Genomic DNA, 12623 nt, shown 5'->3' with positions numbered 1-12623 from the left:
AGATTAGCGGACGAACTTTTGTTCGACGTGGATCGAGTCCTGCATATCGCGGGTCCTCCTCCTGCCGTCAACCGCCGCCCTGGTGCCCAGAATCCGCGGAAGGCTTTACTGGCTATGTTGCGACGAATGGAGGGTCGCGGCCATGGGACCCTCCCTCGCCAAAATTAAGAAGGTAAGACCGCTAACGCGACCCCCACGCGGACCCCACGCGGACCCGCGGCGCGACGCGGACCCCCCGCGCGGACCCGCGGCGCGACGCGGACCCCCCGCGCGGACCCGCGGCGCGACGCGGACCCCCCGCGCGGACCCGCGGCGCGACGCGGACCCCCCGCGCGGACCCGCGGCGCGGCGCGGACCCGCGGACTCGCGGACCCCCGCGCGCGGACCCGCGGCGCGACCGCGAACGCGACCGCGAACGCGAACGCGAACGCGAACGCGAACGCGACCGCGAACGCGACCGCGAACGCGAACGCGAACTCGAACGCGAACTCGAACGCGGGTGAGTCATCCAGGTGAGTCTTCCCGGTGAGTCATCCCGGTGGTATGTCAAGGTCACCCCCCTCCCCCTCACCCCCTCGTAATTCGATACCCTTGTGTAACCCGATACCCCCCTCCCCCTCACCCCCTCGTAATCCGATACCCTTGTGTAACCCGATACCTCCCCTCCCCCTTACCCCCGCGAAATCCGATACCCTTGTGTAACCCGATACCCCGCCCCCTCCCCCTCCCCCTCACCTCCCCGCGTAACCCGATACCCCCCCCCCTCCCTCACCCCCTCATTACCCCCGTGGTGGAATCGGCCTGTACTAACTACTGGTATCGAATTGTACGTCTCAAAAGTCGCCAAACCTAGCTCGTACTCGCCGTCGCTCAGATCCAAAGCGGGAAAGTGACTCGCCGTGAGAACGCTGCTGGTTCTGGTTAACGTGAGCGTCAGCGACATCGCGGGAAGACGTCGATCGTTCGCCACCGCTCCTCCAATCGATCTCGCGAAGAAATCGCAGGCACAGCTGTCCGCAGATTCTCTGCTCGAACGTCTGGAACGCGCGACGATTGTACGTCACGATCGCGCTCTCGCCGCCACCGCCGAGATATCGCGCGAGATCCCTCGGCGGACGGAGATTTCCGAACGCGTCGAAGTAGATCGCCGCGTTCCCTTTCTTCGCGTAGGCGACCCAATGCGTGCCCGGACCCGCCGCGTCGTCGAGATTCACGATGCCGCACTCCGCGTGTCGCACCCTCGTCGGCAGAGCGTCGCGCATGAACACCCCACGGAAGAACGGTACGCGTAGGCGACGCGCCGATCGATCGAGCTGCTCGTTCGTCGTGACGCCGTACGGCGGCAGATCCGACGTCGCCGCTAACGTCGCCTTCTTCCGCAAAAAATTTTTTTTTCGGCGATTCTCCTCGCGCCACCTCCGCGCTTTTTATACGGCGCGAGGTACAACCCGCGACCCTCCATCGCGCGATTGTGTCGCTGCAGTTCCTCGAGTTCCCGTCGCGCCGCTTTGCCGGCGCTCACCGCTTTGGCCACGCCAGCCGCGCCACCGATCAAGGAACCGAGCGCACCCAACATCGGTAGAAAAGGCAAGAAGCCGCCGCGTTTCGCCGTCGGAAGTATCCTCCGCCTCTTCCTCCTTGTCTTCGCGTTTCTCCCCGTTCCTTTCCTCTTTCTTCCTCTTTTCCTTTCCATACCCATGCCCAGTTTCGTCTTCGCCTTCATAGCCGCCCATACGGCCGCAGCGGCGATTCTCTCACTGACCGTCGAGTCCTTCGCGGTGACGCGCTCGCGCGCCCTCTCGGCGAGCAGTCGATCGGCGACGTGTCGTTCGGCAAGCTAGTCGCTTCGCGAATACGCTATGTCGTGCTCGCGACACGCCGCGTTCAACGGATTGATGCCTTTGTCGCCGCGCGCCAGTCTCTTCGCTAGACGCGTACCGGGATCGCAAAACTGATAGCCGGGTTATGCAGCTCGAAGGGAAGAGCGTTTATCGCGCGATCGAGTAGACCGGCGCCGCGCATTCGGTCGCGGTTGCGGGAGGGTTTTTTTCTTCTTCTTAATTCGAACGGAAACGTTTCGACGACTCACCGTTTAGAGTGAGCGCGCGGTTACACTCGTAGCAGTCCTTGACGAGCGGCGGTGGACCGTCTATGTGCGTTCGCTGCCACGGACGATTGTAATGTTCCATACACAAGCGATATCTCTGCACCTCGGGATCCGCTTTTATATGTTCGGGCAAACGGTCCCACAGCAATTGCACGTATTTCTCAAATTTACGCAACGTAACGATCTTCGAAACGAATTCCAGCTCCTCAGCGGTCAGATCCAGAATATCGCGCCTGTCCGTCAGTACGATGGGAAACATCTCGATCACCGACGCGTGCGCGAACGATTCGTTGCTTTTGAGATCGAATTTCTACGGATACGACAACGCGCTCGCGCTACTTATACTTGCGCGCGAAGCGTTTGCGCACGCGCGACGAAACGAAACGACGTCCGTGCTGCCCTCCCCGCCCCGGCGCTCGGCCGCGTTCATCGCAAACGAGCGCGCGCTTGCGGAAAAGACCGAGAGAGAGAGAAAAGAGAGGGCGCAATACGATTCGTGCGACAGTCGGTGACAATAGGAGTCTCGAATGTGGATCGCAAAACGCAAGCAAGGTCGGACGCGACCGAGGGAGGAAACGGAGAATCGCGCAGACACGGTCCTCTCTTGCCGAACGTCGTACGTTGCATCATCTGCGGTCCCTCTAACTGCGGTAAGACGAACGTTCTGGTGAGTCTGCTGGAACAACCGCACGGTCTTCGTTTCGAGAACGTATACGTGTACTCGAAATCTCTGCAACAACCGAAGTATCGATATCTCGAACGATTGTTCGAGCCTATGGAGGAGATCAGCTATCGCGCGTTCTCCGACAATCGCGACGTCGTTCCGCCCGACGAGGCGCTTCCCGACTCGGTCTTCGTCTTCGACGACGTGGCCTGCGACAAGCAGGACAGAATGAGGGAGTACTTTTCTATGGGTCGACATTCGAATATCGATTGCTTCTATCTCTGTCAGACGTACGCCAAAATACCGAAACATCTTGTGCGCGATAACGCAAATCTGTTGATCCTGTTCAGGCAGGACGGCACCAATCTGCGACACGTGTACGACGATCACGTGAACATCGACATGTCGTACGACGAGTTTCGCGCCTTCTGTCGCGAGTGTTGGCGACGCACCTACGGTTTCGCCGTGATAGACAAGGACAGCGCGTTGCGAGGCGGACGGTACAGACGGGGGTTCCACGACTTCGCCGTGCTGTAGAGCCGATCAGTGCGCTTCGCCGAACGACGCGAGTATGAGCGCGATCGCGGGAAAGAGGACCGCGCGAGAGATAGCCAAAACGCGCGCCTCGATTCGCAGGAAGTACGCCGCTCTCAGGGCCGGGAAAATGGAGAGCGAGATCGCTCTGGAAAAGAGGTACGAGCCCATCGTCAAACATATGAAACGGCTCGCTGATGACGTGGACCGCAGAGTCAAAGAACCGGGCAAGATTGACGACGACGACGGTAGCTTTACGCTCGCGAGAAAGATAAAAACGACGAAGAGAGCGAAGAAGGATAGTGACTACGGCGATGACGACGACGATGCTGGCGCCGACCTGGAGCGCGATTACGGGGAGGACGACGACGACGTGTTCACGCCAATAAGGACAACGACGACCGCGAGAAAAAAAGGAGAGTCTCGTTCAGCACGGTTGAGTTCGGCTCCCGCGACGACGACGACTATCGCGAGCTCTACGCCGATCCACGCCGATTCGGTCCGGTTCTTACCCAGAGAACACGAGATCGTCTCGGAGACTACGACTCCACCCCCCGCGCTGGAGACGTCCGTCAGGGAGTCTTTGAGCACGGCGGAAGGTCGCGACGCTCTGGATAGCCAACTAGGACCGTTAGGGCGGGAGTACGTGGGCGCTCTTCTGAGCGGCGACAGTAAAAAGGAGATCGACCACGTCTACGGAGTGTATCTCGGCGAGCACGGCACGATGCTGGGTAACAAGCGATTTGACGTGGCCGCGGATGACTCCGTGATCATCGACGGTGTACGGTACAAGGGCACGCGCGGTCTGTACGAGTTGATCTTCATGCAAACTCCCAACGCTCGCGTCTACACGGACAAGGACAAACGAACGTATAGGAGTATACTTTTCGCCACCAGCGCTCACAAACGCGATCGCAGCGCCGGCATGCCTGTCAAGGGTAACAGGGGACACAAGTACACAAAAATAATAGCGCCGCTCGTACACCCGTCTCACACAGTTGGGACTACGAAGGGCGCCGGACTACCGTCGGCCATGCGACTGACCGACAACGCGATCGATTACGTTCACTGGGACGATCCCAACAAGCTGGTCGATCGACTTCGACTACTAGACGCTTCTCGTCGGGCCGGCAACGACGCTCACAACAACAAAATTCTGTCGATAATCGAGGAACTTTGTTCTCGAGCGAGGCCGGTTTCGTCGTAAATTGATCGGTCGCGTCGATCGCGACGGCAGTACGTATCGCGCGCTCTCCAGCGCCTCCCCCGCGCGCGCGATGTCCGTGAACAAATTCGGCATGTCTCTGACAAATCGGAGCAACGGTGACGGAATCGACGGTGCGTCCACGGTGCGATTACTCTCCTCGATCGAATCCCTGCGTAACTACACGCGCAACAACGCGCTCTTTATGAGCAAAGGTTCCTACGACGCGAAAGAGCGCAAGATACGGCGGGTAGCCGCGCCGGAGATCGACACCGACGCGACGAACAAGAGCTACGTCGAGGACGCGATCGGACAATCGAAGAGAAGCGCGACCAAAGAATTGACAGGCGAGATAGCGGCGGTGAGGAACGACGCGCTCCTCTCGAATCGAAACTCTTACGACGCGCGAGATCGCATGATACGGCGGGTAGCCGCGCCGGAGATCGGCACCGACGCGACGAACAAGAGCTACGTAGAGGGCGCGATCGGGCGGCTCAAGAGCGTCGTGATCGAAGAGATCAAGAAGAACGACGCGACGCTGAGGAACGACGCGCTCCGCTTGAGTCAGGGCTCTTACCACGCGAGGGAGCGCAAGATACGAGGGGTAGCCGCGCCGGAGGTCGGCACCGACGCGACGAACAAGAGCTACGTAGAGGGCGCGATCGGGCGGCTCAAGAGCGTCGTGATCGAAGAGATCAAGAAGAACGACGCGACGGAAGAATTGAGAGGCGGAATCGCGACGCTGAAGAACGACGCGCTCCGTTTGAACGAGGATTCCTACGACGCGTCGGAGCGCAAGATACCGCAAGATACCGCTCAAGACTAAGAGCGGAAAGGAGGTCGCGACGGCTCTCCGAAAAGATCTTTCGCGAGGACGCGCGACACCCTAGAAATCTGCAAACGGACAAAGGAAAGGAATTCTACAACGCCGACGCGCGCAAAATCTTCGACGCGCACAAGGTGAATCACTACTCCACGTATTCGGTGATGAAAGCGTCGGTGATGGAGAGATTCAATCGCACGTTGAAAAAGGACATGTGGAAGCTCTTCACGCTCCAGGGATCGTACAGATGGATAGACTCGCTGCCGCGCCTCTTGTCGAATTACAATCGTCGCAGACACAGAACGATTGGAATGCGTCCGGCGGACGTGACGCCCACCGTCGCCGAAAAACTGCTGCGCACGGTCTACAGTCGCGCGAAGATCGCCGCACCGACGAGATTTCGACTCGACGATCCGGTGCGCGTGAGCAAATTCAAAACGATCTTCGAAAAAGGCTACATTCCCAATTGGACCACCGAAATATTTCGCGTAGCCAAAGTGCAAAGGACCAATCCCGTTACGTATCTGCTGAATGACGTTCGCGGAGAAGCGATAGCCGGAGGATTCTACGAACACGAGTTGCTGCGCGTCTCCAATCCCGACGTCTATCTCGTGGAAAAAGTCCTGCGTAAGCGTAACGTGAAGTGGCTGGGGATGGACAGTTCGCACAATTCCTGGATAGATAAGGCGTCTGTATTGTAACAGAAATAATTAGACATTCGTAAACACGCGCAACGTGTACTTTATTGTTAATAAAAAATTTACACATTCATTGGTTTGTTTCTTACGTGCTATTGATTTTTCTACGATAAAACAATTTTAGAAAGCGTATATTGTTTCTTTTTTACAACGGTATTCCGTAATGTCCCCACGGAAGCGTTTCCTCGCTGTCCAACGTCACGTATCGCTTATCGTCGTGCGGACTGAGAGCTAGTTTTTGCTCCGACACGGTGTGAACCTCGTGCAAGGTTGAGCGTATGCACGACTGGCGCATCCTCAGCTCACGCGCGTCCCGCAGGCACGCCACGTAATCCTCGAACGTGATCTTCTTCGCGACTACGTTTCTTTTAACGCCCTTTATTCTCTTGGTGTCGTCGCGTCCGAGTACCCTGTAAGTGTACATCTTTGCTCTGAGGCCTACGAACTCCGTCATGATCGCGCCGTTGTTCTCATCCTTCATCAAACCGGGCACCTTCTTGTTGACGCGCGGCATACCGTGCGCGTTGTTCTCCGCGTAGTCGCTCGTGTCGAACCTGTCTATGTCGCGTCTCATACGCTCGTACGCGTTTTCGCACTCCAGCGAATAGATCAGACTATCGGTATCCGTGTAAAGAATTCGACACCGATCGCGATAGAGCGGCGCCATGTAGTCGTAGTGAAATTCGTAGGGACGCGTCTTGGATATCTCGAGAATACACATACCCACGTAGACCGCTTGTTGAATTTCACCTCGAGCCTTCGCAGCTCGATCGCGACCAGATTCTCCGAGAAGACGCTTCTGCTGTGAAAGTTCGGCCTGCCGATCAACGCTTCCGCGCCGTACCTCCCGTCCCATCGCGTCACGAGACGCACGTCCACGTGATCGCGCACGTTCTCCATCGTTTTGCCGAAGACGGCATTGTTAATCAGTTTGTACATGTTCCGTTCGAACTCGTTGCTCGCGCGCGTCCTGAACGTCGTGTTCAGCTCGATGTAGCCGCGAAGCCACGGTGACTGAGCGAATCGCAGCACTCGACGAACGCGCGTCAGACGCAAACCGAGTCGCAGACATTGCTGCAGGTTTCGATAGTGCGTCACGTAGCGCGATTTGTCGTAGAGAGTAGCGAGCAGTTTCTCCTGCCGCTTACCGGGCGGTTTATCGCGCGTTGGGCATAGCGGCAGGTCTGCGTGGGCGTCGTGGAGTTCCGGCGGATACTCGAGATCCACCTCCAGAATGTAACCGACGTCGCTGTCCGTCGGCACGGTCGTCACGTCGAAGTTCTCAGGGTCCTCGAGCCACTGGAAATTCGCGTACGGCAGCGATTCGCTCATAGCCCAGCCGTACAGATTGTTCACGTCGTAATACATGAGATACGTAGTGGGCTGGGACGAGTCGTACGTCGGTACGTGCCTGTTGTTGGCTCGCGCGTACCTGAGCGAACATTGACTGAGGCCGCCGCGTATTCCGCGTTCCACGAACATCGCCATGTCGATGTCGGTGAGCAGCTCGAAACGCACGCCACTGTACCTCAACATGGCGTCCCACGTGTACCCCGGCAACGTATAATAATACGCGGGATCCAGCCCGTAATTCGCTAAACACGTGTCCCGAAAATTTTCACAGATATCCGCCAGAAGAAGCACGTCGGTCTTGAGATACAGATCGCTGTACTCGCCGAGACCTCGCACGCGAAAACGTCGCCAGACCCTCGTCGCGTGCTCGTAGTCGCTCTCGCTCTCGCGGTCTCGTCGGTCAGGGAGCTGTAAAAGACCTCGCGCGGCGGAAGCTCGGTCTCCCGCAGTTTGTCCACGCTGTCGACGTACTCGTACGGAAATACTCCCTTGCGAGTGAGCAGATTGAGATCCTCCGTGCTCAAATCCGCGTACTCCGAGCGCGTTATTCTCAGCCTGTCCTTGTCCAGATAGGACGCCAGGGTTTCGATACTCGCGGCTAAAAATTTGTACGAGTCTACGAATCGAAGCTTCACGAATCGATTCCACATCCCGTCTGTTTGCGTCTCCTTAACGGTCTTCGAGAAAGATATGTAATTTTCCTTCGTAAGCGGTAGGAGATCGACCCCACCCTCAAAATCGTTCGCAATTTTCTCGATGATAAAGTGCGCGTCGTAACCCGACAGATTGTGGAAGAACACGGGAATCACGTACACGTTTCTGTAATTCAGATTGCAACGAGAATGCGTCGGACCTCTGTACCGTCCGGTTAGATGACAGTGATCTCGCATGCGCTTGTCCTCTGGTTGGAACGGTTTCCGACACACGTGACAATGCGTCGCGCGCCGAAATTCGAGTTTCTCGTCCTCCGTAAGTTCTACCATCGATATATTGGTAGAGATTTTAATCTTAGCGTGACGTGCGAGAACGCGAAGCTCGTTCACAAACCACGAAACGCAGTCCTCGCCGCGACGATATCTGTACGTAGATACGATTTTCGGAATGCAACGATTGGACGAAAAGAAAAAGAGTTCAGCATCTATTGAACGAGAATCACGAAAAACTGGCATACGCTACTTGTTTGAGTCTACGAGCAGAAGGAAGAAGATATGCGGCTGAAATTGTTAAGCAAGTTTCCTGTTATTCTCCTCAACGGGCTACAAAAATAAAGAAACTTACAACGGAGCCTAAAAAAATGCCCCAGAAACTTACACCTGAAGAAGCTTTAGCATTATACATGGACACCAACTTAACAAAAAAACAATATATTACTATACAGGCATGATGGCAACACAGCCCGGCGATTTTTTGAAAATCCGGAACTTTCGTCGAATATTACTGGAGTAGACAAACAACTTATTTATAAATTTGGCATTATATTAAAAACCATTAGTTGTAGGTTTGAAATCAACGTTCCTCAATTCGAGAAATACTGCTTAGATACTGTCAGATTATATGTACAATTATACCAGTGGTATTACATGCCACAAAGTGTGCATAAAATATTAATTCACGGAGGAAAAATAATTAACACAGCAATTTTACCAATCGGACAGATGTCCGAAGAAGCCCAGGAAGCACGGAATAAGGATGTCAAAAGATACAGAGAATTTCATTCAAGAAAATTTTCTAGGAAAGAGACTATAGAAGATATTTTTCACATGCTTCTTATTTCGTCAGATCCCATAATAACAAATTTAAGAATCAAAGACATCAAAAAAAGTGCTGCATTACCCAAGGAAGTGCTAACCCTGCTGAAAGCTGCATCATCCGATGACTCTGTTATTAATAATCTAAATTACGATACTGACAGTGATTAGAACTTTCTCACTATTTTTTATTGTTATTCCAAGTTGACAAAATATATATTTAATACTTCCAAATATGTATCATTTAATTTTTATATATTCTAGAATCGTTACTCTTTATGTATATAACAAAAAAAATTTTTAACATGTTTTTTTTAAGTACGCATTAAAATTAGTAATAAAGTAGAGTTTTATTTTTCATTTCTGTGTAAATATTATTGAATTCCAACGTTATATAAACGTATATACGTATTTCTATAAATAAAGGTTGATTTGGTTTCTTAAATAATTTTCACCGCTCAGATTGGTCAAATTGACCTCTGTGCGACGCCGCGATTGCGTTCGGCGGTCTTCGGTCGCTTTCGGCACCGCTCGGCGCTCTGAGACGGTTGCCGCGGTAAGTCCGTTCGCGGACTTCCTATCATTACAAGGTATTAAAAATAAAGTGGACACACCGTGCCCGTTCCTCGCCCGGCGGATGGTCGGCCGGGCGGTCTCGGCTTGATGTTCGGCCGGAACAATGCATTTTACGGGGTGCATCGTTACAAGTGTCACTGAGAAAGTTTCTTATGTCGATGTGATGTTTATGTACCGTTCTACATATAATGTTAATACTGTGTGACGTCCTGGGTGATGCGACCAAGTCGATCCGACAAAACGTCCTTTGCTGAGGGGTTCTTCTTCTTGCTGGTTAAGGGAGTGAAATCCCAGGATAAGTAACTGGTCCCCGTCGATGTAGACTGTGGTTCCTCGAAGTCAGGATATTAGGTAGGTAATATTCAGTAATCCATTCAACTCTTTCCTCAGGTATTATTTAACTTCCGAATATGATGTTTATTGTAAAATTTAGAATACAATTGGTTACTTATGGAAGAACGGGACAAGTATAAGATGTGATCGTGCTCTAAGCTTGCTCTATTCTCCGACGGGAGGTAGGGGAGACCGGGGCTAAAAGGTCAGTTTTTTTTCGGTGCCGATTTTTAACAACAAAATAAATAATTTTAGTTAAATGTGGTATACCACTGTAAAGAGTGAACCTTTAGCTACAAAATTTATATAGAAAATTTTTGTCTACGTCGCTTTGTTTAACCGGTATAGAGCAAAAACGACAACGGTGGAAAAATTAATATCTCAAAAATGCCGGGGTTTAAACGTCACACTGCATTTTCAATACATATACGTACATCTAATCCTGAGAAATAATAGGATACATTTTAATAATTGTTTTTTAAGAAAAAAATATAAAAATTTATTTAAAATTTTTATGCGAAACATTATTAAAAAATAGTTACGAGGGTTCCTCTTTCCGCAGAAGTCACTCGCCCGACTTGTTTCACTCCTCGACGTCCGATGACTCTATTCGGTGTCTGAACGGTTGTAATTTCCGTCTCATCCATATTCCATATGCAATGAGCCTGGAAATGCCCGGAAATGCCTTGGAAATGCATCTGGACTGCTTACTGACCGATTAGCCCCAAACACAAGTTTCAGGTTTGATCGCCTACGAAATATTAGACATCAACGATAATGAAAAAACTACACTGGATTCGTGTTCAGCATGCATTACTCTTTATAATCACGTATCTCGAGATTTGGAGAGCAAATATTATTGCAGATATTACAAAATTTCCACGCGCAGAAAATGTAACTTTCACCTTCCGAAAACACGTTTGCCCTCGTAAAAATCATAATACGGCAGGTAACCTGCCGAAACTCAGTTGGTCACATGGGTACCATAAGCAGCGTTTACAATGTTAATAGCGAGTTCACACAATATACAGGTTCCGAGATATTTGATTTGACGCTTCAACCCCGTTGACCTTTTAGCCCCGGTCTCCCCTACAGATTTACGGCTTTTATACATTTCTGGAAATAGTAGTAGGGGTAGTCCGTTCTTTGTTACAAATGAGTCATGGGGCGTTGTCTAGGTGTTGCCTAGCGATGTGAGTCTACTTCTACCTATGTGGCTCGCTTGCCAGCTTTATATTTTACGGATAACCAGATTTTACTCGCATGAGTCACTTAGTGACCTCGTTCTATTTCTATTTCTTATTCTAACAGCGTTTTTATAACGAGAGCGATACCTTCTTTATTATGGAATCTTATCATGATTTTTATTGCAAAGAATACAAGAAATCTTTAATAATTTGAATTTAAAATATGTAAATACATATGTATGTTAAATATTGTTTAAATTTACCTTTAGACATACTTTACATAAAATAGAATATTTGATTATACAATTAATATCATTAATAGCACGTCTAAAGTATGAAACGTATTGCTCTCTTCGTCTTACGGCTATTGTGGTACATGTATCCCTCTTTCTCTCTCTCCTATGTATTATGCGATATTCGCATCTCACTCGAATTCATGTTTCTACACGTCGCATAATACAATTCTATCCTTTTCAGGTTCGTGAGTAACGCTTCAGCGCTTGACGCTCGATAATAACATTAATTTCGTAAGTATATATATATTTGTTTATAACTATGTTAATGGAAGTGTTATTAGCGGTAGTAATAATGATTTTAATATTATGTTAGTATTATTATATGCAAGTAGAAACAGTTAGCATTCTCATGAGTACGGCAGGTTAATGAAATTAAATTGTTTATATAATAATATTTTATTATTTTTATATCTCGCGAATGGTTAGGAATATGATAGTAGGGTATAAGAAGGATATTATAGGACTTTTACTAAAGTATAATATAGCATTGAAAACCCTTATTGTTAATATACGTGTTTGTTAATAACAATTTATTTGTTAAATAATTTGGCATCTTTTAATTCACATATCGATTTTATTAGGTTCTTTTTAATTACGCGGTTTTTAATTCTGCAATGAAATTGTTTCCTTTATATGATACTTTATCTTATTGTTATAAATATTTCGTAAATAAACAATTGGAGAAATAAAAGTTATTACTATTTTTTGTAGGTGTGCTGATGCAGAGTATATGTGTGTGGTCGAATTGCGTGTTTACCAGTACCGGATTTCATAAGGATTAGCAGGACAAAACTTTTCCTGCCTTTCTAGTAAATTACCTGCACTGTCACACAAAATAAAAAAAATTGTGTGATCTGGATACCTCACTAGGTTATCTTTATGTATTTTGACCCGCTGAACACGAATCTGTCGTCAGATTAATCCCAGCACATCGGGATTTCGAGTAAATAATAAAATTGTAATAGATTTTCTTTTAGAACTTGCCTGTAATATCTTTAATAATTCATACAGCTTTTATTAATAGAGTAGCAAGGTTTTTCTTTATATAAAAGTTGTTGTGCATGACCTGGAGTATAATTCAAAAATATTTGTTGACGTGG

General features: G+C 50.1%; 1 protein-coding gene and 2 long non-coding RNA genes across 3 annotated transcripts; 1 reads left to right on the top strand and 2 right to left on the bottom strand.

The window, feature by feature from the left end:
* Positions 1-6175: 6175 nt before the first annotated feature.
* On the bottom strand, positions 6176-8366 carry LOC139783336 (uncharacterized). Its single transcript, XM_071722497.1, has 3 exons — positions 7691-8366; positions 6758-7625; positions 6176-6644 (listed from the first exon to the last, which is right to left on the bottom strand). The coding sequence occupies exons 1-3, from the start codon at positions 8364-8366 to the stop codon at positions 6176-6178; spliced, it is 2013 nt and encodes a 670-aa protein (XP_071578598.1).
* A 1414-nt stretch (positions 8367-9780) lies between these two features.
* LOC139783341 (uncharacterized) lies at positions 9781-12597 on the top strand. The gene is made up of 3 exons (XR_011721228.1): positions 9781-10058; positions 11705-11754; positions 12235-12597. It is a non-coding gene; the product is annotated as an uncharacterized lncRNA (long non-coding RNA).
* On the bottom strand, positions 10101-11400 carry LOC139783342 (uncharacterized). The gene is made up of 2 exons (XR_011721229.1): positions 10946-11400; positions 10101-10791 (listed from the first exon to the last, which is right to left on the bottom strand). It is a non-coding gene; the product is annotated as an uncharacterized lncRNA (long non-coding RNA).
* Positions 12598-12623: the final 26 nt, after the last annotated feature.

This window comes from Temnothorax nylanderi, unplaced genomic scaffold (assembly GCF_030848795.1).
Source record: "Temnothorax nylanderi isolate EJ_2023f unplaced genomic scaffold, tnyl_v1.0 TNYL_tig0490_pilon, whole genome shotgun sequence".
Classification (NCBI taxonomy): domain Eukaryota; kingdom Metazoa; phylum Arthropoda; class Insecta; order Hymenoptera; family Formicidae; genus Temnothorax; species Temnothorax nylanderi.
Note: the sequence above shows the minus strand (reverse complement) of the source record. Positions and strands in the feature narration are given on the sequence as shown.